The sequence below is a fragment of the Bos indicus genome, chromosome 16 (genome assembly GCF_029378745.1).
Source record: "Bos indicus isolate NIAB-ARS_2022 breed Sahiwal x Tharparkar chromosome 16, NIAB-ARS_B.indTharparkar_mat_pri_1.0, whole genome shotgun sequence".
In the NCBI taxonomy this organism is placed as follows: Eukaryota; Metazoa; Chordata; class Mammalia; order Artiodactyla; family Bovidae; genus Bos; species Bos indicus.
This window is the reverse complement of record NC_091775.1, coordinates 36,748,124-36,774,870: the sequence shown is the minus strand read 5'-3', so window position 1 is coordinate 36,774,870 and position 26,747 is coordinate 36,748,124. Positions and strand designations below refer to the sequence as shown.

The window sequence follows — 26,747 nt, the reverse complement described above, 5'->3', positions numbered from 1 at the left end:
TATACTGTGCATAGTACTAAAGCTTATTATGAGTAATATGCTAATTAAAAATGATCATATTTTGATCAATTACCCATGTAACATATATTTTGTTCAAATTCAACACATTAGTGGGAAAGGAAATCAATTTAGAAAGATGCTACCAACATTTAGAAAAAAATCACATATCATAGAATAAATAAAAACATATTAGGGTAAGTTGCATATAATAAGGGAATGTGTTATTTCTGAAAGGTTATTTTAGTCCTATACACATATAAACATGCATAAGTACAGTTTATATATACATACACACACACTCACAAACATATATATATTGCATTACTATGTCATAGTAATGGGTTGCAATAAAAAAAGATGAAAGCCAATGCTCTAAAATCTATTCTTTAATAACTGCATCAGGTTGATATACCTTAATGCATTTAAGAAATTCACAATTGTATATTCAGATTGTGTTTTATTTTTGGCCGTTATACGATGCAATGAATATTTTTGTGTACAAACATCTGGGTTTTGTTAGAATTAAATTGTTAGAAGCTGAAATACTGATTGAATGTGAAGGAATATTTTTGAAGCTTTTGACACATTGTATAAAGTTCTCTGCAAGAAAATGATTAGAAATTCATATCCCTACTAAGTGTGAACAATATGTGAATTCACCAATTTCCTTATCCTAGATATTATTATTTAAAAAAACTAATCTATTGGAGGAAAAAGTTATTTTGTTGCCTTTTGAATTAAATTTGGTTATTAATATAGGTTTCCTTTTTTTTTATATATATATTTATTGACTATTTGTATTTCCTCTGTTAAAACCGATCAAGACCTTTGCTTATTTTTCTAATGGCGTATTGCTCTTCTGATTTTTTTTTTGCAAAGAACTCCCCATATAAACCACATTAGATCTTTGTCAATTACATGCTCATTTACTTGTTTTTAAAGAGTTCACCGGACTTGAGAACAGGAAGTTGCTTTAAACAAGTAAGGCATTTAGCAGTCTTTCATGGTATTTCTGTGGATAAGACAGAAAAAGAGGAAGTTCGTAACTAAATAAACAACTACCTTTAAGGTGTGCTAATTTTTGGAGTAGTGGAACTCTCTTCATTTCTGTTCTTAGGACATTTTAATCAGCAATTTGCTTGACTAAATTGATATAATTCTGCAAAATGAATGCACGAATGATGCCAATTTGCTAATCTTGGTTAAAAGACAGGATAACAAAGAGATACTCCAAAAAATTACATAATGCGATAACTCACAAGATAAAATTTAATGGAAAGAATAAAGAACTTACACGAAAATTGATAAACAAACAATAAACCAAAAGTCTAGCAGCAAAAGAGAAGATTGAGGAGATATAATCGTAGTTCACAAGAAAAAAAAAAATTTTAGATTTAAAAAACATTTTAAGCCCCAAATAACCTGGCTGCTGTGACTGCAATCTGATGCAATTTTCAGGGTGAACTGTGCTAGTTACGTATATTCCTTCTTTCCTATTGGGCATTTGATATTTCTAATCTATGCTGGTTCGGTTACTTCTCAAGTGTTGTGAGTCTGCATGAGTAGATTTGACACAGCATTGCCCTCTCCCAGGTTTGCTCCACAACTGGTCTGAGGTTGTATTTCCAAAGCCTGGCATCTATATTATTATGGGTGGGAAGGGTGGGCTCAGTGTACAATAATGGTGATTGTTAGCATATGGAAAGGAAATTTCATGCCAGATTTCATGTTTAATAAAACCAAGATAAAAATCATTTGACCAGGGACTAGAAATAATCCATAGAGTTTTAGAAAGCATCTTAAAACAGCATAAAACTGCCAGAAAACACTGTAATTCTTCATAGATTGAAGACTAATTGACAAGGAAGCCTGCTATTAATGTGTAATACAAGTGCTTTGGAAATCAAGAATACAAACTCTGACTTCTCCCTTCTACAAGTTATTTTCCCTTCTAGTGTATGTATATCTTGCATTAGGGCAAACGTAATGATAAGAGAGAGAAAAATAAATAGACATCTCTTCTTTTGTGATTTTGTATTCCATTTAACTGAGGAATTCAATTTTTTATAAGAAAAAATGAATATTTAACTTGATGAATGCCTATGACATTTTGAGCTATAATGGCAATGAATAAAGAAAGAACGAAATAAGGAACAACATAAATGTCCATCAATAGAGGAATAGAAAAATAAATTACAGGTATATACATTCAGAGGAATTTTGTGCAGCCAATAAACAGAATTGTGTAGAATATGAAATGACCTGGAAGATATTTCTGATGCAATTTAAGCAAATAAAGCATGTTTAAAGAATTTCTTAAATCTATTTATTTGTACAAGTACTATTTACGGCTGCTTCTGGCTAAAGAAATTGTTGATGAAGAAATTGAGGTGTAGCAGTTTAACTGACTTCTAAAAATTCATATGGCAAGAAAGTATGAGACTGGGTTTCAAGCCTAAATATTAATATTTCAGGTTTCCAGTGCTGGGTATAATAGGAAGAAAATGAGTACTCTATAAAGTAATGAATTTAAAGTCAGAAAAATTTCCTTCTAGTCCTGACTTTCTCTCACCTATAAAATGGGTACAATAATGAGTATTATATTACCTAACTAGCAGGTTCAGATTAAATTAAATTAGATAATATAAAGTACCTGGTGAAGAGCCTGGCACATGGCAGGTACTCATTGAATGTGAGTTACTATCATTATCTCACTTTCCCCAGGTCCTTTCAGAGTTTACATATTGTTTAAAAGTATTTCCCCAAGCTCATTTCTTAGACACTTTATCTCGTAGCTTTGTTATATTTACCAGAGCAACTTCCACATAGAACTCTTTTAAAATGTTTATTTAAACTCTATATTTCCTCCATTATTTCTATTTAGTTATAATAAAACCACTCATTCATTATCTTGTGTTAAAATCATTTTATTGATCCTATAAAGGCATCCCATAAAATTTATTATGTAAGTACTTCAGATGCCTATCACAACTGCTGACTCTAAAAGGAATCATAATATTGAGGAACACTGAACCAAGAGGAAATAAAAAAATAAATGAAAATAGAAAGTTAAAGGGAACTTTAAATAGAAATTAACCATCAAAAGATTTAATGGTATACAGTATAATATTTTTAATTTTTGTATAAAAATAATTTTCAGGATAGAAATTCACTTCTCATGCCTAATCAAATAAATGCAGTAATTTGTAATCTACTGAGGAAATGAGAGAGCCTTTCTAATTTTTTACCCCATTTCTTCAGAGTACTACCAAAACAAAATATTCAATAAAGATATTACTTTTCATTTTCCTGGATAGAAAAGGATTAACCCTAAATAACTGTGTCTGAAGCTTACCTGAAATTTATCAGTATGCTGTGTGTGTATATGTGTTCTGGTATGAATGTTACTCAACTTATCTTTCTTCAGTAATCTCAGCCTTTTGTACCATTCTCCTTAAAAAGATGGTTGCCTTTCCTGGCCTAATGAAATCCTATTTACCCAGTTAAATGTAACTTCTGAAAATTCTCATATTATTCATGGACTCTACTTATTCACCCTAATAAATAGAAATAGTTTATCTTTCTCCTGTACATCATAATATTTTGTTTATATCATTATGTACTGTAGCAATTTAGGTCTTGTTCTTAAGATATAGCACAATGTCTGGAGTATAGTTGGCACTTGGTGTATAAATTCTGATTGAAGGTGCATAGGATTACTTCCTCACTTCCTCTTATTTCCTATCGATCTTTTCTTAAAGTTTGCAATGAATGACAATGTGGTGCTACTTTAAGGGTTGAGGAAGTTGGTCAGATGTGGGGATGGTGTTGGAGGAAAGACAGCCATTTTGCTTTCCCTTTCCATCTTCCATAAATTGCATTATATGTTTTTAATTATATCACAGAAATTTCCAATCCAATTGCTCAAGAACAATATTCTGTCAGCACTATGTTAGAAAAGAATGAATTTGAAACAATTCTTAAACAATACACAGAGCACTGTGCAACATCCTACGGTGACTTTCTCCAGCAAAATCTTGAGGCATTTCTTTAGCATTGTCTTTATCTTCCCATGGTGACTTATGAGGCATGCTTAAGAAAAATTTTTATTAAAGGTCAGAGATTCCAAAAGATCCAGCCAAAATTTTGGGAAGTTAATAGTGTGATTAATTCTTGGAGTCCTTCATTTTCCAGTCCTTTAATTTGTGCAATCACAATGAATGTTCAAAGTATATACTGCTTTTTAAAGTCTTTTAATTGGGAATTCATAAAAATAACTGATTAACATTCCCCACCACAAGGAGCCTTGAAGGAGACTAAAAACAAAAACCGTATTTTTGCTGAATCCAATTAGCTTACATTTCAACACACATAACTCCACTTAACTGGCCATCACAGCAAAAGCCACAACACACACCCACAGCAGCAGCAGCATGGAGCTGACCACACAACTCAACAGACAATGCAGACAAACTGGAGTATAAACCAAGATTTTTCTACCTCTTTTCATAACAGGTTAGTGCTGGCCCTCAGTGTTGGTGTACAGTTTTTATGGCATGGGAAAATAGGGATGTTTCTGCCCTATAAAAATAAATGTGTTGAAGGCTTTAGTTTGAGCTTATACAATGTCAGAAAGTTCCAAAGGCACTGGCACAATACCAAAAAAAAAAAAAGAATCTCACAAACAAATATATCACTAAAACACATGGCAAGATACTAAGAAAACACTGGTAGGAAAACAACTGATTTCCTGGATGATTTATGCAATAGTTTTCAATACTTTGCTGAAAAATAACGAATGAGAAAGGCATGCTAGTGGGTCTTTGGTGGGCATTTATTGTCACCAACTCCCATTCATACTGAGTCTGGCTCTGGCTTTACACTGTTAAATAAGTCATTTTCTCTCTGCAAAAGTAGGAGACACAGAACCCTCATAGTTCTTAATCTTTTAAGCCTTAGGAAAAGCTAAGGGATAGAGTACAGAAATTCATGCACTATTGTTAACAAAGACAGAGATATATAGAATAAAAATAAAAATATAAATAGTTATTTCTTCATTTTATGTATCATAATACACACTACTTTCCAAGTCTTAGTTTGACACATACAGATTTTCACATATGATATCTTTATCTACTCTAGGAAGTGTTAGGACAGAAAGGTAAGTAGGAAGTTCTGAACTTGAATAAAGACATAAATACTTTTGCTGTTACATCAAAGGATGCAAGATGGAATATGGGGCTTGAAACTGGGAACATTTCCCAAATGGACTTCATGATTTGTAATTCTTTAAAAATTAAAACTTACCACATTCTGTGCAAAGTTTTCAAAACATGTTCTGCGGTCCATTGAATATCCCGACTTATATGTGTGGGGTTGGGCAGGGCAAAGAAAAATAACAAGCAGAGAGAAAAAGAGAGAGAGAAAAGGAAGGAAGAAAGGAAGGCAGGCAAAAGCCAGAAAGAAAAATGGCAGAAAAAGACAGGGTGATGAAATGACGCAACACCAAATTCATGTTCTAAATCACAGGGATCAGGAAAACAGGACAGCTGCCACCAAAGGCCTCTTGTCACAGGGCATGGGCTCTGTTTGCATTAACGCTTATAACACCAAAACTCTTCTTGTGCAAACAAAATGATGTGATTTCAAGCAAAATCGAATGACACTGAAATAAAGTAGATATGTTTAGGTTTTATGCTGACGTTTTTAAAGCCTACATTATTGAAAATCTAGTGGCTTATATTCAGAATGTCCTCATAATTTTCTACTGGTACTAAATTTCTGTTGATATCATTAATTCTGTAGACCACTGCTGTCCAACAGAACTTTCTGAAGGCATGGAAATTTCATTCTATACTAATATTTCAGAAGTCTTTAGCTGTGGCCATTGAGTAAGAGAAATTCGGTTAGAATTTTATGTAATCTTAACTAATTTAAATTTAAACCATTGCATGTGCTGGTGGTTTCTGTACTGGTCAGTGCAACTGTCTGGTTGCAAAGTCAATTGACTTTGAAAAATATCATTAGCTTAAGTGATGATCATGAATTATACAAAATTATCATTTCATCTCAGAATTTCAAGAAGCTATGGACTATTTTAATATTACAAAATAATGAATGATGTTGATGTTTACATACAGATTTTCCATTTTCTGTTAAACTGATTAATAAGGTGTTACTGACAGTGAGACTTTCATTATAAACATTAATTGAACAATGTAGCCTACTGCAGTTCTTCAAAAATATGCTAGCAGCTCTTAGGTATGAAGCCTCATCACAGGGATACTAAGTGACTCAGGATAAATGCCAAATGAAAATATTTGGAAGCAAATATTTAGTTTGCTGATAGTTGCTGCATTTTGGCAACTATCATAGGAAAAAAGTGAGTTATGAGGCATATACATACATTCCAGTTTACAGGATGAGGAAAGTCCTCCCTGAGTTTTTAATCTGATGGCATTGTTCTTTTCTTTATTGTAATTTCTTATTTCCTTAAACTGGCATACAGAAGACTAACATGAAACATGAGAACAGCATCTTAAAACCTTTGTAAAGCATGGACATCTGCCGAGACAAACACGCAATAAAGAAAATAAGCAATCAACAGGCAGAAACACATATAACTTAAATGACCCTGATAAAATGCAAGGATTTGGGGAAAGGTCTTGGAGTGTATCCACTTACCATTTGTCCAATACTGTGGTCCCAGCAGAGATACCTACTCCAAATAACTATAACTGAGAACCAAGTCATAAAAGTTCACAAAGAACCAATACCTTTTTCTTTGCCTGTAGAAGTTCCTGATAGGCACTGGATCTTATAAAACGTGGATATGAATCACTTTTCATCAGTTTGTAAATGTGCTCCTAAAAAGAAATAATGGTTGAAGTGCCTCTTTATTATTTCTCAGGAAAAATCAAATACTGTGATAAGAATGCAACATCTGATTCAAAAACAAATCTGGAATAATGATAATGCTGATGAGAATATTTTATATGCTTATAGAACAATTTAGACCTTCAAATTTATTATTTTATTCAAGGATCCATGTTTAAACTGGTTTGGGAGCTATGGAGGAGGCAAATCAAATCCAGTCCTTAAAAAAAATGGGATTTAGTTAGTTGACTGTCATCACGTAATTTCAAATCAAGTTGTTGATTTATATAGACCATTAAGATAAATAAATCTGCTATCTCTTAAGATTAAGCCAAAAGAGAATGATGCAAAGTCAGGATTCAATCATTCTAGATACCCTGGCATTTATATGTACTTGGAGGGTTCAAACTTTCCAAATGAATCATCTCATTGGTGAAAATTGTTATGCAAATCTACTTTAGGCCAGAGCATAAGTCCAGAAATAAATTTTGTGATATTTAATTGCTTAACGTCCTAATTTGTATGCATGTTTTGACTTACTCTGAAATATATTAAGTAAATATTCAATAATCCTAATCAGTTTGCAATGTTTTGTTTCGAAGATGAATATTGGTAGACAAAGGAAAAAAATATATTCATTTAATTCAACGTTGGCCCAATTCAAGGAGATTCTGCTTTGGTTTATTGCAGCCTAAGGGAGCATAAATGCTCCTTGCTCATTCTAGTCTGTTAGAGGCAGAGTTCTGAACTATTTGAGAGTATCCTGAATGTCCCAGTGTCTACTTGTTTGGAGAAAACATGTATTTTAAGAGATGACTTAGTTTCCTGGTCTTAAATACACCAGTAATCATTTGTAGTTACTGTGAATCCACTTAATGACATTCAAGATTAATCCTCAGTAATCCTGACATTCAGGCTCTCTAGCCCAAGGTTCGTCTCCAAAAGTATGGTACATTTGGAACTGTATCAGAATTTGTTGTTGGAAAAGTGGGGCGATGTTTTATTTTGGACTCAAGCATTTTGGGATTCAGATCCTATCTTGCTCAAGATTTACCACTTACAAACATGTTAATTTCGACAATTTTATTCACTTCTCTGAGCTTCGATCTTCTAGTCTATAAACTAGAGTTATTGTCAGGATTTGAGGAATGATCAACATTTAGCAAAGTATGAGGGAATGCATAGTAAGTGCTCAAATATGTTTGAGTATGTGCCAGGTACACTTCCAAGTGCTTGCCTCTATTAGTTAATTAAATTCTCACAGAACCTCAACAAGGTTGGCAACCATTTCCATATATATTTTAAATATGAAGTAACTAAAGCACAAAGAGGTACTTGCAATAGGTCACAGGGCAGAGCTCAGAACAGAACCCAGACAATTTGCCTTCAGAATCTGCTTTCTTATTACACTGTATCTCTTCTTAAACAGTGGCAAGAGTTTTTATTATTGTATTTTTGAATATAGGGTTTATAAACCCACAAAAAACTGGGATTAAATAGCTGAGGTTGACTGAAAAAAGCCTATGGTCAGGTGGTAATATTTTCTATAGAAAATTATGCCTTTTCCTTTTATTGAAGACACATTAAGCAAAAATATTTTTCAATGACACAGATAACAAAGAAATGTTCTTTTTAAGACTTTTGGGAAGGTCATTCCAAATATTTTACACATTGTTGACTCTACAAAAATGCTTGAAAGTTTATCTTGAATTGAAAGAAAGATAAAACAGCAGAGAAATAAGCAAGAGAATTTTCCTCCTGCTCTCTCTCATGTGTCTCCATAAAATATAATTATTTCCACATAGAAGACCATGGCAGAGCCAGGGTGAATGAATGGGTTTCTGGTTGGCTGTTTCAACCTGTGTTAGTTTCCTGCACAGTGGCTCATTTCTTTTTAAACCAAAGCCAGTGATAAATATATTTTATACTGAGAGTAAAAATAAGAAAGGAATTTTCTGTACCTCATGCTTCATCTTCTATATTTTCTCTTAGTAACATAGCTATTTAAAAAACAAGACACTTTTTAGAGCTAACATTCATCTGTAAAAGAGGTTTTAAGAAATTATGAAACATGTTTGTTCAGGTTTAAAAGCCAATTTCAACACATCATTAGGAAATGATATCCTCTCGTTACACATTTATTTTTCCTCTTGAGCACAATATACTTTTTTTAGAGAAATTAAAATTACTTCTAAGGAGACAACTTTATCCAGTTTGAGGGAAAAAAAACACACTTAAATAAAACTATGTCTTAGGAAGTTAATATCTTAATATCAATTTCATTTTTTCTTCTTTTTGTAGACTAAAAAAAGTAACTTGGAAAATTTTAAAATGCCTAAAGTTACTGTTTCAGTTTGCCATCAGAGACAAAACTGGTTTCAGTTTTACATAACTTTAAGCTAATTTAATTTAGTTCTGACTATTCATAATAACATATTATTTAGGAAGGTCAGAATCTCAGATTCTCCATATTAGAAGATAAGTTAAAGAGTTCAAGTATGTGTTACTGAGGTATCAGAGTTGAAACTAAAGCAAAAAGCTTTCAAATATTTAAAATATTTCCCTTCAAGAAATTTTCATGTAAAAACATTCAAATTTACAAAAATCCTCAGGCTTTAAAAACTCTTTAAAGTATCCCCGTTATCTTCTAGATCATTTAGTTGTTTTACATACAGCTTCCTTGGTGGCTCAGATGGTAAAGAATCCACCTACAATGTAGTAGACCTGGGTTTGATCCCTGGGTTGGGAAGATCCTCTGGAATAAGGCATGGCAACCCACTTCAGTATTTTTGCCTGGAGAATCCCCATGGATAGAGGATCCTGGCGGCTACCGTCTATGGGGTCGCAGAGTCGGACATGACTGAGCGACTTAGCGCATGCGCGCGCGCACACACACACACACACACACACACACACACACCTCTAAATTGAAAATGTTAGACATAGCCACAGATTATAATGAAAATCAAACAAAAGTATCTCAACGTTCAACTTCTCAGGAGCACATGTGTGATGCAATGTGAGTTCCATCCATGCACCAACCTGAGCATCTTCGAAAGTGTATCGTCCGGGCTCCTTCACATTCTGGGTGGTTTTGTCATAGCTCTTAGAATCCAAGTTAATAGCACTGGGGGCTCCTGGAGCCAGAAACTCTTGCCATATTTCCTGAACTCGAGAGGGAACTTCTCGAATAGGCCTTTTCTTCAGGTCCTCCACTGCTAGCCAGAATCTACACAAAATGAGACATAATCTGATGTCTGATGTCTCATAATCTGACAATTCTTAAAATATTGGCTTATCATATAATTCACAATGAGGTATTATAATAATAAGCTAATTTTCTCTGGGGGCGTCCAGAAACAGGCTTCTACTGATTTTTTTATTAGTTGTATTCGAAGATATAACACTTGGGGAAGGGAAATATTGAAAACAATCTTTTTTAAGTGTTCTCTGAAAATCAGGGGCCTCCCAGGGGGCTCAGACGAGGAGCCTAGCAGACTACAGTCCAGGGGTCAAAAAGAGTGGAACACGACTGAGCCACTAAGTCCACACACACTGAAAAGCAGACCTGCCAGGGCCCTGATTCCATACAACCTCAAATTTTTACTGAAACAATGGAGCAGTACTAAAGAACCTTTTGTTAGACAGGAAGATGAGTTTGAAGGGATTTAGGGGGAGTGACATGGATCATCTGACTGAGGGCATAAACTATACCACATACTCTATTTTTTGGATCTTTTGTCCATTTGAGCAATGGGGGTTAGTATGGAGAGGATTTTCTACTTTACCTGGTAAGGGAATTACCATGAAGCTTTACTGGAACGTAAAGAGGCCTGGACACAGATTAGAAAATGCCCTAGCTGGAGAAATCAGGGCAAGTAACTAATTTTAGGCTATTTAATTCCGAGACTTATGAAATGACAGAAGCAGCAAGCTTTCACATGTAATTGTTCAAAAGGCTTAAATCTGCAGAAGCATCATAGCAATTCAGAAGCTCTGGAAAAAATAATATTGACCTACTTCTAAATATAAAATATATATTTTATGCCTTCTGTATAGAATATAGTCTATCCGGAAAGGAAAGAACACCAGGACATATTCTGGTTGATAAAAGCAAATAGCGAAGTCTAACAAAAAGCCACATCATATTAATGGGTTTCATTTTTTTACAATTTTGCCCTATATCTTTTTGTTTAGACCTAGAAGTAATGATGAAACATGAATATGTATGTCATAATAGTGTCTTTCAACAAACAAACAAAAAGGACACTTGAAAAAGGAAGCACTAGATCTGTTATCCTCAATAGGGGCCAGATGTGATCTTGATATGGACAAGATGACCACAGAGATGAATCACTATAAGCTACAGGGGATTCTCAAAGAGTCTGCTTGCAATGCAGCAGATCTGGGTTTGACATGATTGAGCAACTAACACACAACACAGGCTATAGGGTTTTAACAGAAGTAGAAGGGGATAAGCAGTACCTTCATAACTATTATGTTTTAAACTTAGGGATTAAGGAAAGTTCAAAAAATAAGTAACAAAGCAGTTGAGCTAGAATTAGAATATCAAATATTACTCAATCTAATAATTTTCCAGTTTCTAGGTACCATTTTCTTATGGACAGGAATCAGTAGATAATCCAATATGGACTATATCTTAAATGTTTTTGCTTTTAGAAGGCAAGGGTCAAGACCATTTCCTTTTTAAATACAGGTTCTGACAATGTGCAATCTAATAGGAATGCTATGTGCAATCTGAGGGAGCCTAAGTGTTATAATTGATGCATATTAAAAAGCTGAGACATCATTTTGCTGACAAAGGTCTGAATAGGCAAAGCTATGGTTTTTCCAGTAGTCATGTATGGATGTGAGAGACCACAAAGAAGGCTGAGAGCTGAAGAATTGATGCTTCTGAACTGTGATGCTGGAAAAGACTCTTCAGAGTCCCTCCTTTGGACTGCAAGGAGATCAAACCAGTCAATCCTATAGGAAATCAACCCTGAATATTCATTGGAAGGGCTGATGCTGAAGCTGAGACTCCAATACTTTGGCCACCTGATGCAAAGAGCCAACTCATTGGAAAAGACCCTGATGCTGGGAAAGACTGAGGGCAGGAGAAGGGGGGGACAGAGGATGAGATGTTGAATGCCATCACCGAATCTATGGACATCAGCTTGAGTGGACTCTGGGAGATAGCGAAGGACAGGGAAGTCTATGGTGTCTCAAAGAGTCGGACATGACTTAAGAGACTGAACGACAACAACAACAAGTTCATTGCAGCGCTCTTTGAACATATGGATAAAAAGAATGTCTGTGTTCTTGAACTAGCAAAGATACACCATTCAAATGACCATAATACAAGGAAGCACACGAGAGATTCTCAAGGAATAGGCACAAACCAGACAGTCTGGGACTGCTGAGCAGGAAGGAGCCCCTCTGCTGGGGCAACTACTGCATTGGATAAGGGAGTTCTAGGAAGGCTATACAGATGCAGTGACATCTTAAATAGACTTGAAATTATAGATGAGATATCAAAGGGCTGAGGCGGTAATAATAACAGCGCCTACACTGTAAGTGCGGGCTCTATTCTAGGTGATTTAGCTATATTAAAACATGCAATCCCTTCAGCTTTATAGAGTATGTGCTAATATCTCCCCCACTTCAGAGAAAGCTGAATATATGAAGACTAAGTCACTTATTTAAGTTGCCCACTGTGAGTGCCATATATAGGGTTTGTCCCCAGATCTGCAGCAGATGACATTCTAAAAAGCACTCTCTTGAATGCCTCACTAAATGCATCATTCTTTTTCTTATCCTCAGCATAGTCATCATTGCAATAATTTAGTAGAATGTAAAGGGAACTCACTAAAACTCCACTCCCCCCTTAATATATGAAAGCTGGAATATGAGGAATTATCTTAATGTCATTGAGCCTTGATTTTTTTTCATCAGTAAAATGGGATAATAATGCCTATCTCACTGGGTTTCCATTAGGTAAAATGAGATAAGTTATGTAAAGGGCACTTTTGAAGTGCTTGAGATATTTTTAGGCACTCGTATTATATAACTCTCATATTACTGAATTTACTTGGTACTTACTCTGTTTACCTGAAAGAGGAACAAGCAAAAGCACACCAAGTGAGAATAGAACTTCTATTTGAGAAATAAGTCCTTATCAATGAGCAGTATTTCTTGACTATTTTTTGTCTCAATACCTGAAGTTTGCTCACATGAGTGCCATACTTCCATAAATAGCAGATGCTAAATAAGATGCACTGAGGTGTATTTAGGTGTAATTAGCCCTGCTGGTTAAATGGACTGTTTTGTCTCTCTTGGTCTGTGACACCAGATACCTAGGCAGAAACAGGAAGAGCAGTGGACAGAAGCTTAGTATTGGTTTATAAAAAGCCTAGGATGGCAATTATCAGCAATCTGACTTGTAAAGATGCTTAACTTCTTCTATTCATATTTTGCTTGCCTGTCAAATGGGGCAAGGGTATTAATATTTAAATTTTATGTTTGAAGTGATGATTAGTTGAATGATAACCAGAAATGATAAATATAAAATATGGCATGGCATACTTATAGAAGTAGTGAATATAAAGCATACTATGGTATGGCATACACCGGACTTCCCAGGTGGCTCTGTGGGTAACAAATCTGCCTGCAATGCAGGAGACACAGGAGATGCAGGTTTAATCCCTAGGTTGGGAAGATGCCCTGGAGGAGGGCATGGCAACCCACTCCAGTATTCTTGCCTGGAGAATCCCATGGACAGAGGGGCGAGCTACAGTCCCTAGGGCTGCCAAGAGTGGACACAACTGCAGCGACTAAGCACACACGCACACATGGCATATCCTAGGTGTTCAAGACTTGATAGCTATATCTATCTATCTGTTCTTAGTAGGGAAACAGACTTACAGTATATACTCAAGAAATACATATGTGACTACATAAGAAATATGTAATGGTTCTTTTTTATATAACTTTGTTTTTATTTCAACATAACATGCAATAAAATATTAACAGATTATAATGCTTAAAAAGAAAAAAAGGACTCTAAAAGCAATTTAGTTCAGATTTAAGAAATCATTCTAATTAAACACAATAAATCTATTTCCAAATGATCAGTTTAGACCAAAATTAAAAATAGCGTTTGGTAGATACTTATGTCTGCTGTCTATTTGCAACATTTTTATACAACCTCTGATTCTTGGTATATCCAGCCCCTATTTTCCTAACACAGCAGGGAAGGACATATACATAGGCCATTTAAATTAAAGGAAGAAATGGGAAAGGGAGATTCCAGGCTGCAAAAATATATACAAGCATTTACCTTTCCAGAACTAAACATTTCTTCCATAAAAATACAAAATATCCAAGCTCTATAGAATTAGGGCTGGGACTACTTCAAATGCAATTATTCTGTATTTTTAAAATATAGGGCAGAAAGCCTTTTGGATGATATTTATACATTTTCATACAATGAAACGTGTAATATTTCTTATATGCAATTATTTATCAGTATATATGCAATTTAGTGTGTCATAGGATTATTGAGATAAAAATGGAAATAAGATAAGGCATGGAAAAAATCAGCAGTGATCAATTTCATTCATCAAAGAGAGTTTGCACATGCTAATCTTTTAGTCCCAAAGCCTCTTCCTTTTTCAGCTGGTTATCTCCTTATCATCCAGGTCTCAGCTGGAAGCTATTTCCCTGAGGGGGCTTTGAGTGATCTCTCCCCTTGGGTTTGCTGTTCTCCTGTATTTCTCAGATCTAACACTCATCCTTTTGTATTGTGATCTGTTTTCATCTCTGTATTCACGTGTAAACTGTGCTTCTAATAAAATCAGGAAGGATTTTTATTTGATTGGGTGATAATGGTGAAGTACTACTTATTTATTTCTTTATCATGAAACCCATGATGATAGCACTTTTTTTCAAAAACATAGAGAATTAGAGGAAACTCCATAAAAGACTAAAACTAGATTTATCTCTGCTTTATTTTCTAAAGCATTCTGTACTCAATAACTGATGATGTGACCTTATGACAGAAAATATTATTTAGGTCCAAAAAAATCCTTAGCACCTGCAGACCTCTTGAAACCCTGGTCAACAGGCTTTCAAGTTTCAATAAACTTGAAAAAGAATAGGAAGCTGCGTCACTGAAACCAATGACAGGCATAATTAAATTTCTCCAGATTCTGCCTGTGGTCAACTTGCTTAATCCATGGGACTTCAGTCAAAATTCTATGTTCTTCTAAATGGTTTGGTTTGGGTATCTATTAAATCTCCTGCAAAGAATGTGATGATTCTGGAACTGCTAAGTTGCAGTGAAAATAAAGGAATGCTGGCAACTTTCTCAAAATGGATTTCACAGGACTGAATAAGTCATGAGAAAGTAAATTAGAGTTCCATTTCAAAAGAATACTGAATGAAAGAACTTGTGGAAGAACCATTTTATGTAGTGGAAAGTTACTGCTCACTTCAGTGATCTTAGAGCTGTTAAAACCTATTCCAGTGTCTTACATTTAAAAATTCAATTTCCAGGTGCCTCTTAAGTTAGAAAAATTTCAAAAATATGTAAGGATGATGTTTACAACAGATGAGAGGACACACACCTCTCTAGCAGACACTAACAGCTCAATCTGGTACTGCTCTCAACTGCCCTGAGGCTGTGTTTAAGTGTACAAAGTAAATGAACTGCCTCCATCATTTTGTTTCAAGTTATTTTATACAGGCACTCGATTTCTTTTTCTAGATCTTACTTGAGATGCAATACACAAAGAAGACCAATATGATAAATAGGTGATATTTTAATTAAACTACATATGTATTATTGATGATTCTTTGTTTTGCCAAATACTAGTCTGATACTTCTTTATGCAGTCCATTTCAAATGCATCAGATTTACATAGTTAAAAGATCAGGAGACAGTGTAAAATAAACCATTATGAAGAAGTGATAATGTTGGACAAAGTGCTTTGCCTTCATTACATTTTCTTCCTCTATCAAGAGGCAGAAATTCAATAGGTCCATAGCTTCATCATGATGTTGGTGGGATAGTAACTGGTCTGTCGAGTGCAAAATCACCAGACTCATCATAAGAAGGTCACTCTTGCTTAGAATATAAGATTCAAACAACATGTCTCACCTTAAGTTTTCTGAGCTGAATTCTGACTCTAGAAATTTAAGGAATTGTTCTCTCCCGACTGGGTCTTTCAATGCTTCATCCATGCCAAAACCCCATCGTTTTACCCTCTGCTGACTTGGTTCTTTGCTATAGAAAACAAAACAAAGCCAAATGTATTCCTTTCATTACAAATTCTATATTCTGCTATTACATTTCACCTCAAAATCATATATTCTTTGAAGCTCCCATCTTTAACATATTTTTCAGGGGGAAAAAAAAAACCTCTGATTGATGACTCTGCATGAAATTGTAGTGAGAAGAAAGTTAGGCATTAATAATAAAGTCTAACATTTATTAAGCATTAAATGCCAAGAGATGGATTCTCTTTTAGATTTCTTCAGCAACTTTGAGATGGGTACTATTATAATTCTTATTTTATAAATGAGGAAGTCAAGGATAGAGGGTTATAACTTTCCAATGTCAAATAGGTAATGTTGCAGACATTCTGACTCCAGGGCTCAATTTCTTAACCGCTACACTACAAAGTCTCATGGTGGCACATTGTACTGGAGGAAAATGCATTGAGAATCAAAAGGCTTACATCCTGGTTTATGACTTTGTTGTTGATTAAATGTGTGACATAGTCCTGGCTGAGTCACAACATTTTGGGATTCCAACTTTCACATCTATAAAACTGAGAACTTATGGATGAAGAGATATATACTTGTCAAGCATTTGAGAACCACTGAACTGACATAAAAGCAAGAGAAGGTCCATAAATGCAATCTAACTAAGTGCTGCAGAATACTAAATCCTCACTCTGTGAAGGGGTATGCAGTGATCTTTTTATGACTCTATCAAGATTGGTGATATAATTCTTCTCTTATATAGCTGATGAAAGAAACCAGGGAGTCTTAAATTGTGTTCTAGTTTTCTTAAGAAGTCAGACACTTGTCAGTTTCTCTTAGAGTATTTATGGTAAATTCATTTTGTTCCAAAACAGAATTTATAAAGGCATCATACTTGTATTGGGCTTAAGTAAGTATGGATTTAGCATTCATTTTACCTGAATAGATGGACCTTTGTGGCTATGTGGATTTTCAAGGAAGCTAAAAACAATGAGCTAAATTTTAAGAACTAAGGATCCTAACTAGTCGACCTTGAAACCCTTGCACATCTGATTTTTTCGTGCCAGTCTTTCTGGAAATGCAAATCTGATATAATACAAACATCTAAGTTTCAAAAACCATTGCCTTGAAGAAGAGCTTTATATCATGGTTAATGTAGACACAGAGTAAAATTACTTTTACAATTAGTCAGCTATAGGATTCTTTCTACATCACTCAAATCCTGAAATAAGTGAAATATTTGGAAGGAAGAGAAAATGTCACTTACCTTGCTTCAAGTTCCCAGAAGGTAGTATCATCAGACAACCATGGGTTAGAAGGATCAGGTGGTGCAAGAAACGGGTCGTATTCCACATACTGCTCTGTGTAACTTAGCAGACTTGAGAAAAAGAGACATTTTCATTTTCTTTAGTTCTCTGGTTGAGGTAAAACTGATCTTTGTAAGGGACACACTATAAAAACATCTGGCCAAGGAATCCTTGCTTGCTTATAGAATAAAATCTGATAGCAGTTTTCATGGTTCTTTGAAGATAAATATGGTTAAGGATTCCATCTTTCCCAATGCCGTAGCAATATGAATTAAAATGAGACATTTTAATGTCATTAAAATGAGACAAAATGGAAAAGGTCAGTGTATAGAAGGAAGTGCCAAGGAGCAATTCCAACCCTTGGTCATCTAGCCTACCCACAGCAGAACAGATGTTAGCTCAACTTGGAGAAGAGGTTAAAAGGCAATTTTTGTCAAAAGTATTGACAGGAATTAGGTAAAGGGGGAATCACTTACAGCATGCTTTTGGGGGAAAAAAATCTATTTTTAAAACAAAATAAAGGGAGAAAGGAGAGGAAAAACACCGGAGAGGTAAGATTTGGCAATGCCTCAAAGTGCGGAATATAAATGTCTTAACAGATTTAAATGAAGAAAATATGTAAAAATCTAAGCTTAATTCAAATTCTGAAGTCATAAAATAACTTAGTAGTGTAAATGTTAAGAAGAATTAACAGAAAGTTTCAAAGTTGCCAACAAGTAACTTAATGAATTGAGTTTTATTTCTCCTAGCAAGAGTGAAAAGATTCAATTCCTTGGAATTATCTTCTGTATTTGATTGTGGTTGCACAAAGATTGGGCTTCTAGACATCTAAGATAATAATGATCATTCTGTCATTTGAAGTGCAACAAAAGAGCTCTTTCAAAGTTTTATATGTTCAAAAGGGAAAAGAAAATAATATTTCTTACAGGGTTCCAATTATATCAATTCTCCTCCCACCAGTTCTCTGACCATATTGAACACATTTAATTGTCATCTGAACATTTTTTAATTTATATGGGCATCTTACAATACTTACCTATCAGCAACTTTTGACATTTTTAACCGATGTCTATCTAACTGTATTTGCCAATACTTTATCTGGAAAAAAGAGATAAGTAGTTACATAAGTAGTGACATTCTCCAATTTTCAACTCTAAACTCTAATAGATTGAGTAATTCTAAACAAGAATATGTTCTCAGACAGGAATATTTCAGTCTATAGAAAAAATCAAACATGAGGGCTCTGAAAGAGTTAATAAAAATTAAGCTCTGACGGTAAACACATAACCAATATTGCTTTAGAACAGCAGTGGAGTTGAACGTTCTGCCCACGTCAGCAACATAACTTTATTTTAAAAGTATTATAGAAATTGTAAGCATTTATTCATGGTGATTATCCAAATTAGAATCACATTTCTCCATCAAACAGTGAATTCAGAAAATAAATGTATTTGCTATTTGTTACTATAATTTCAAGATAAACCCTACTTCCTAATACTAGCCCAACAAAAGCATCAATGATATTTGTTTTACTAATAACGTTATCAACATTTCAGAGCAAATTCTCACATGGACATAACAACATGTAGAAATTTAAAACTCTCTGAGTTACTTTTCCTTCAAGGTGATTATAAATATACTAGAAAAAGTATGTATTACATAGTTGGTAGGAAGAAATAAGCAAAAGGTGAAAAAGTCTCATGACAACTAACCAAGAGATTTGATGATGATTTGATATGAGACACTTGGTATTGCCTTTGAAATATTGCAGCCAAAGCTATTTATTTATCAACAGATGCAACAAGAAGCAATTTATACCATTGCTATACCAAGAAGCCATATATCTGCTCATCAGTGCTAATGAGGAAAAACTTCAAGAGGCTTCTAGAGATCAGTACTGCAGAAACAAGATTGAGCACTCTTTTGTGAAGATCACATCACATGATTGGAGGTGGAAAACACATGACCTAAATGTCACCAACCTATTGTCTTCTCATTTTTTAAAACAGAATTATGGAATATAAACTAACTCAATACTGGAGTCATCTGTGAGTCAGTGTGTATGATTTTTAAAAATTAGAGGAAAAAGGATTTGGAGAAATAACAAGCGAAGAGTTTTAAAAACTATCTCCTTACATTAATACATCTTCAAGAGAATACATATCTTAAAATTACATTTTAAATACAATCCTACAAATCAATTTTTAAAATATCTCCTATTAACATTAACATCTGGTCTTCACACTGGCTACTCGGTAAACCATCTACTCTGTAAACCATTATTATAGGTTGACCCACCTGTTGTTGTAACTCATCTTCTGTGGGAGGTTTAGTTTCTGGTGTGGGTGTGTGGGTAGGACTGTGACTTCTAATATCATTTTGTAGACCATAGACAGACTATATTAAAATAAAAAAGAAATATGTTAAGAGAAAGTTACATTTATATTCACAGACTTTCTAAAAGGTAATTTTGTGTTATATATTCATTAAGGTAACTCAAAACTTTGCTGCATATTGGATTAAGCTTATCAAAATTCAAAAGGCACTGCTAGCATAAATGTCATATGAATCTAAAATGAAAGCACAGAGTTTTTGGAAAAAATATGTGGTTGCACTATTAACTGACAGAATAACTGACTATAGGAATAAAACTAGGTAACTGTGACAAAATATGGGGTGAGCTGAGAATACTAATTTGGGAAATGACAGCACAACAGAGCATCTAATAAGTATTAATTTCAGAATAAAACAGAGGTGGATATATAATAGAATAAAAATGTAATAAGGCCAAAAGGGTAAAAATAATCTAGTTGTTTTATAGGAAAGGAACGGAGTAATAAGGAGAGAAATCAGGTCAAGAATTCCAGTGCTGATTTTGTCTCTGATGGTATCATCAAAGACACACCAGAATGTTCCCACTTTCCCAGCTCAACATTGGGCCATTTACCTCACAATACTGACTTTGTCATTTGGTTTCAGTAGGTGCCATTTACAAACGTCAGTGACCCCTAAGGTTTTATACATCTTTGAAATTCTTAATATCCAAGTGCTTCTTTACTATTTTGTCAAAAGGTGAACCCTACTATTTGGGAATGCTCTTTTTTGGGAAAGACCCATTGCTTAGTAAATATAAACAAAAATCTGGGGACTTCAAGAACAAAAATTCATCCCTAACTGAAGGTGAGACATCTTACATGTCAACTCAAGGGAGAGGCCAAGTTACTTTTTCTTTAATATTAAAGCACTGTTACTTTAAAATAAAGAATTTAATGTTAGCTTCTAAGCACTTTTCCATTGGACATGAGGATGGACGAGGACGTGACAAAGTTTCACAAGCCCTACAAAATTAAAGTTGCCAAATAGTGGAAAGAAGCTATTGAAATCAGAAGAGGGAAGATGTTGAACCAAGCCAATTTTCAGGCCCATCACCAACCTTACCAGTAACTCTAAATTTAAATTCGTTCTGTTAACTGACCTGTTTTCACCTAGATTCTACCTCTTCTTAATGTTAACCTTTTGGCTCTGTACCTGGGCCCTTTTCCCTTGTGAGTTCCCACTATTTTGCTCTTAGCCCACCTTTAACATATTTGACTTGCTTTTCTGACTATCTTTGGTAGGTACTTCAATTTTCCCTTTTGACACAGCTCCAACCTCCTTGAAACTCAATTCTTGTCACTGGGCATACATTTCAACCCAAAGACTAGCACACATGATGTCAGTTAATTACTAACTGGACTGAACTAAATGGCTTGGACTGTCTTTTTCTTTCCTTCCATCATTCACGCAACATGTATCAAACACCTATTATATGCTGTATGTAATTGTTGAGCATTAGGGATATAGATGTAAACAAAAATAGGTATGCTTCCTCCTTCCTTGGAACTTATGACCTAATGGTTACACAAAGAATCACATAGATAAACATATGATTAAAACTGTGATAAGTATTATGAAAGAAAAGAATGACAAGAGTACAGTACCTGGAATACAAAGAGACTTAATTTTCACTGAAGAAAGGTCTGTATGAACTGCTACTAGCTGTGTTTGAGGGTGATTAAATAACATAACCCTCTGAACTCCAAAGTAACAGTTGAGGTGGGTATTTTAAAATTAGTAAAGTGAAAGACCACCAATTATGAAACGCTTATATTTTCTAATGTCTGCTATTTTTTTTAGTTGTATCATACTAATTTTTGATAAAGAAAATAAAAAAGACATCTAAGGTGTAAACTTTCCATTCTCACTTAACCTTGGTTTAATTACTTAAGGTTCTTTAATAAGAATCTCTAGTTCATGTAAAAAATGTTTTAAAGACAAGACAGCTGACAGTTCTAACAGTGAGTTTGTTGGTTAAGATTTAAAATAATTTAAAAGAGTGCTAGAAAAATACCACAATTTATGGTGCCAAAGAAGTAAAATAATTAATAAATTACCTTCTATCTCTACATTTCTATGATTATTTCAATATACATGCACTTCACATGATCATCATGAAGTTCCATAAAACACCCAAACCATCAGGCAGTGCTGTTTCAAATAGTCTTCCAGCAGCCTGGCCACTGGTTCTGAGGTTACTGGGACATTTCCTTTTTTGTCTTATATGTAAGTAAACATCATGAATTCTCTCTTTCCTCATTCAGGGTACCTTTCATTTTCTGGGGATCAGTAATAGCTTTTAACTTTGATTGTTGGCTAGAGTGAAAATAGCCACAAATAATGCAATTTTATGCTCAAGGCTTACTTCATGCATAAAGGAGGTAAGAAAATTGGTCCTATTTTGGCCAATAAGTTATGAGGATCACTTGCAATGTAAAAGGATTTGCACCTTTTAGAAAACTGAAATATATTAGAAATCTTGGCATAGAGCGGATAGGGCTAGAGAAAAAGAGAAATGAAATTGTCTCAGTGTCTTAATATTTGCAGATGGGGAAAATTAACTAATTTGGATCCACTTTGAGTTTTAATAGCAAAGATAATTACTAAACCAAGATGCTTTGACTTATAACACCTTTTTTTTGTTGTTCCTCAGGGTGCCTGGATTAACACTTTACATATGCAGTACCATCCTAATGAATACTGAATAGGTTATTCATTAAATGAAACAGATTTGACTTTCTACATAAATCTGTTCATATGTGATCTCCTTTTACATCTTAGAAGAGATAAGACAATTCTTTCCTTTATTTTTGGTCAAGGGGAAGGCACTTTAAGAACTAAAGAGTGAAGGAAGTTTCTATGCTTTTTTATGTGGAGTGCAATATCTGGGATTTTTCTAACTGGTGATGGGTGGAGGAGGGGGGATGCTCAGCTCGACTGGAGAATAATTAGGACTATGTCCGATGCCATGTGGAAGAAGCCAGTGCAGAGACAGAGCAGTGAAAGGAGGCTAGAGAAGATTGAGAGAGAAAGTTTGCCAGCGTCCACATCTCTGCATCCAGGAATATCTAGGCTAACTCCCTGCCTATTCCTAAGGTTTTAGAATATTCCTCTCTTTCATCTATTTTGAGCAGTTTCTCTTGCCTGCAAATGTATTGTACTTCTTACTTAAAACACTTTTGTGCTGCACTAAGATATGAATAGTTTATTCTGTTATGTAACACATTAAAATTTAAATTTCCACATTTGGCATATGGAAGTAAAGAAATACCAATCTTTTAAAGTATAAACAGCTACAACCACTGCATTAATAGCAGGAAAACTAGGCATTAATCATGAATTTGCTAACTGTTCTTCCAGGATGTGCACTTTAGCTGTTAACTAAAATATTACATGCCATTATGTTCAAATGCAAGTAACACAGGAAAGAAAGATGATGAGACAGTAAACAACTTGCTGTTGTTTTGAAATGTGGGTTCTACAGTTATAGGAAACGATCTGAAGTGTGGCTGCAGTCGTGTAAGCACAAATGCTTTTGTCATTTTTCTTTATGTTTTGTGTTGTTCTAGGACCTCTTCTAGCAATTGTCATATAGAAGGGTGATCTTATGTGGCAACTTGACTGGACCATGGTGCTCAGATATTGGATCAGACATTATTTCGGGTGTTTCTATAAGCATGATTTTTGGGTGAGATTAAAACTTAAAATAAATGGATCCTGAGTAAAGCAGAATATCTTCAATAATGCATTTGCATCCAATCAGTTGAAGACCTAAATAGAACAAAAAGACCTCCACCAACCAAGCAAGAGGAAATCCTGCCAACAGATGGCAATTCTTCCCTGGATCCCTAGCTTGTTGGCCTACCTCATCAGATTTTGGACTTGCCAAGCCTTTTACAATCATGTGAGTTGGTACCTTAAAATAAATCTCTCTCTCTTTCTCTCTGCATACAGATATCTATATATCTCCTTATTTTTGGTTCTGTTTCTCTGGAGAAATTTAGCCATAATACAAACAAAGCCTGACTTATTAGAGTTAAAATTTTAGAATCAGATGAAGAAAATCAGGTACATAGTGCCCCTTAAAATTTGCCTAGATTAGGCTGATTTATTTCCACTTGTGCTCAGTTGTTAAGTCGTGTCTGACTCTTTGCAACCCCACAGACCAGCCTGCCAGGCTTTTCTGTCCATGGGATTTTCCAGGTAAGAATACTGGAATGGATTGCCATTTCTTTCCCCAGGTATTTTTGCTTATGCTTCATTATTATTCCTTCACAGAAAATTGAGGTTATACACTTTACTTATTTCTTTGTATTTTAGTAAAGTATGTTCAAATAAAAAGACAGATTTAAACACTGGTTAGCCCTACCTATTCAAAAGTATTTCAAATCAGATATACATCTCAGCCTTCTTTTCACATATTTGACAAATGTATTTGAAATTAAACACTTAAATACAATGTCCCAAACCCTGATATTCTTCAGGTACATATGCTAAATGAATACTTAAGGAACCCACTTGGTCTTTTATTCTTAACATATATGTCCTTTGTTCTATGACACATAATCACAAGCAATATCATCACGGCTGAATCCCAAAGAATGGAACAGCAGCTCTCTCCACTAAGGGCAGTATCTGCTTTCAAAAATGAAGTGCAGTCCAGGGGTTCCACTTCCTTACCAGCCTCAGTATAGCACAGAGGGAGACCACACAGCTAAGAGAAGGAACAAAGGGCACTTGCCAATTAACAGCAGAAGGCGAAGGCAGTTTCCACAGGTGACAGGCTGGCCTCTGCCATTTCTGTCTAGACTCTCACAGAACTGCTTGCTCCTGAAGGACAGAACTGTGAAGTCTTCAGAGTATGTTGAAACGGTTTGTTCTTGTTGTCAAGCTATTCATTAATAAAATGGTGTGACAGTTTAGAATCACAAACCATTTAAATGCCCTTGATAACATGACTGAGTTGTGTCCCTCCCAAATTCCTGTGCTGCAGCCCACTCTGATTGCATTTGGAGATGGGGTCTGAAAGGAGGTATAAAGGTTAAGTGGGATCATACGGTGGAATCCTAATCTTATGGAGCTGGTACTCTTAAAAAGAAGAGAAGGAACACTGAGTTCTCTCTCTCTGCCATGTGAGAACACAAGCTGGCCATCTGCTAGCCAGAGAGACAGCTCTCATCAGGAACCAAATTTACCAGCACCTTGGTCTCAGATTTCCAGTCTCCAGAACTGGAAGAAAATAAATTCCTATTGTTTAAGCTCCCCAGGCTGTAGCATTTTGTTAGAATAGCCAGAGCATACTAGCATATATATATATGTATATATATGTATATATATCTCACAAAATTTTGTCAACTGTTATATACTAGTATATATATCACATAAATACACACATTTGTTTTGTTTGCTTGCTCAATATGTGTACTCTCATTAAGACTGTAAGTTATGGGAGCAAGGCCATGCCTGTCTCATTTATTTTTGAATAACGAAAGACCAGTACATACCTGGCATAAAGTAGAGATTTGCTAAATCTGCTGATTGAATGGATCATTCCAGTTCCTAGCCAAATATGGGCTAAAGCACAAGTGGTAATAATTCTAAAGACAAACCAGTATGTGACTTAGAGTCCTATAACCTTTTATATAAAGTAACATTGCTGGTGAAAATTAAAGAAAATCCAGTACTTCTCAGTATGAAAAGCTGTATTTATCAGAAGGTGAGAAAATCAGTATTCTCCAATTGTTAAGAACAAGGGTATGTACGCTATCTGCATCCTGCAGGACTTCTGTTTTTCTCTAGTGGTTTTAGTGCTATACAGCTCTGCTATTAGTTCTCTAGTTCTACTGTTATTGATTCACGGGAAATTATGCTACCAACTAGACCAATAGAGTTGAGCTCCATGGTTCCACTTTTTACAACATTTCACTTTGCTATGACAATGTTTTTCTACCATTCACTGAGGGCTGATGGTATCTGAAGAGCAACACTGAAAACTAATGATTTCCAAGTTTTCAAAAACAATGATGCAGTGTGAAGCACTGGTAGGACACCATCACTTGAGTACAGAGCTCCAGGGACAGTGTAAATTTACTAATCTTTAAGTTCTATCTCATCAATTCAGATACTTTCCTGTGTGATTCAGAGCACATCTCAGCTGGTGTCTATAGGGGAAACCAGACACAAAGTAATATATTTTGACCTCTTCAAAATTCAGGAAGTAGTGAGAAGTGACTTAATGCACTCTGGGGTAGCTGATTGCATGTTTGAATTTGGAACCACAAAGCTAGTCCCGGTACACTAGGCCACGCTGTGAGCGGAGGGTGAGAGGAAGTGCCCAGGCCTGATCATAAGAGAAAGGGGCCAACAGGCTTGCTGCCGTCTGGCTTTGCCTCTTTTTCTCAGAGACATGCTAGGACCAAAAGCTTTTGAGCACCTCACCTGAATGGATTTCATGGCACTTTTCCTGTGGCTTCTTTATCCTAACATCAAGGTAAACAGTTTTAAAAGAACAAAAGAAAAAAAAGGCACGTGGACCATAGTGGGGCCTTTGACTATAATGCTTATTTCTAGGGATGGAAGAAAAAGACATTAAGAAATTAGACTACAGAAAAAACTTAGTACCTGCTGCCTGGACACATATCCCAGAAAACGCTGCATAAGTAAAAAGCTATGGAAGAGAAGGTCTTGAACTCTGTGCAATGGTTTGATCTAGTGGCACTGACCTTTGGCTGTGTCCTCAGAGTGACTACTACAGGCCAGGTAACTTTATGTGCATCATTTTTTATGGAATAAATATAAACCATCTATATTTACCATCTGAGCCACCAGGGAAGTTCAAAACGAATCTGTGTGTGTGTGTGCTAAGTGGCTTCAATCATTTCTGACTCTTTGAGACCCTATGGACTGTAGCCACCACGCTCC

At 35.0% G+C, this 26,747-nt stretch overlaps 1 protein-coding gene across 8 annotated transcripts in view; it reads right to left on the bottom strand.

The window, feature by feature from the left end:
• RGS7 (regulator of G protein signaling 7) overlaps positions 1-26,747 on the bottom strand; it is a 487,100-nt gene that overhangs the window by 6,612 nt on the left and 453,741 nt on the right. For 7 of the 8 annotated variants that reach the window (XM_070768115.1, XM_070768112.1, XM_070768111.1 and 4 more), the window contains 7 exons: positions 19,749-19,847; positions 18,487-18,548; positions 17,411-17,521; positions 16,037-16,162; positions 9,919-10,105; positions 6,777-6,866; positions 4,501-4,581 (listed from right to left, as the gene is read on the bottom strand). In XM_070768115.1, coding sequence (XP_070624216.1) covers positions 4,507-4,581; positions 6,777-6,866; positions 9,919-10,105; positions 16,037-16,162; positions 17,411-17,521; positions 18,487-18,548; positions 19,749-19,847 — 750 coding nt within the window. In that variant the 3' untranslated portion in view covers positions 4,501-4,506. The remainder of the gene's footprint in view (positions 1-4,500; positions 4,582-6,776; positions 6,867-9,918; positions 10,106-16,036; positions 16,163-17,410; positions 17,522-18,486; positions 18,549-19,748; positions 19,848-26,747) is intronic. The other variant, XM_019976929.2, reaches the window with a different exon arrangement.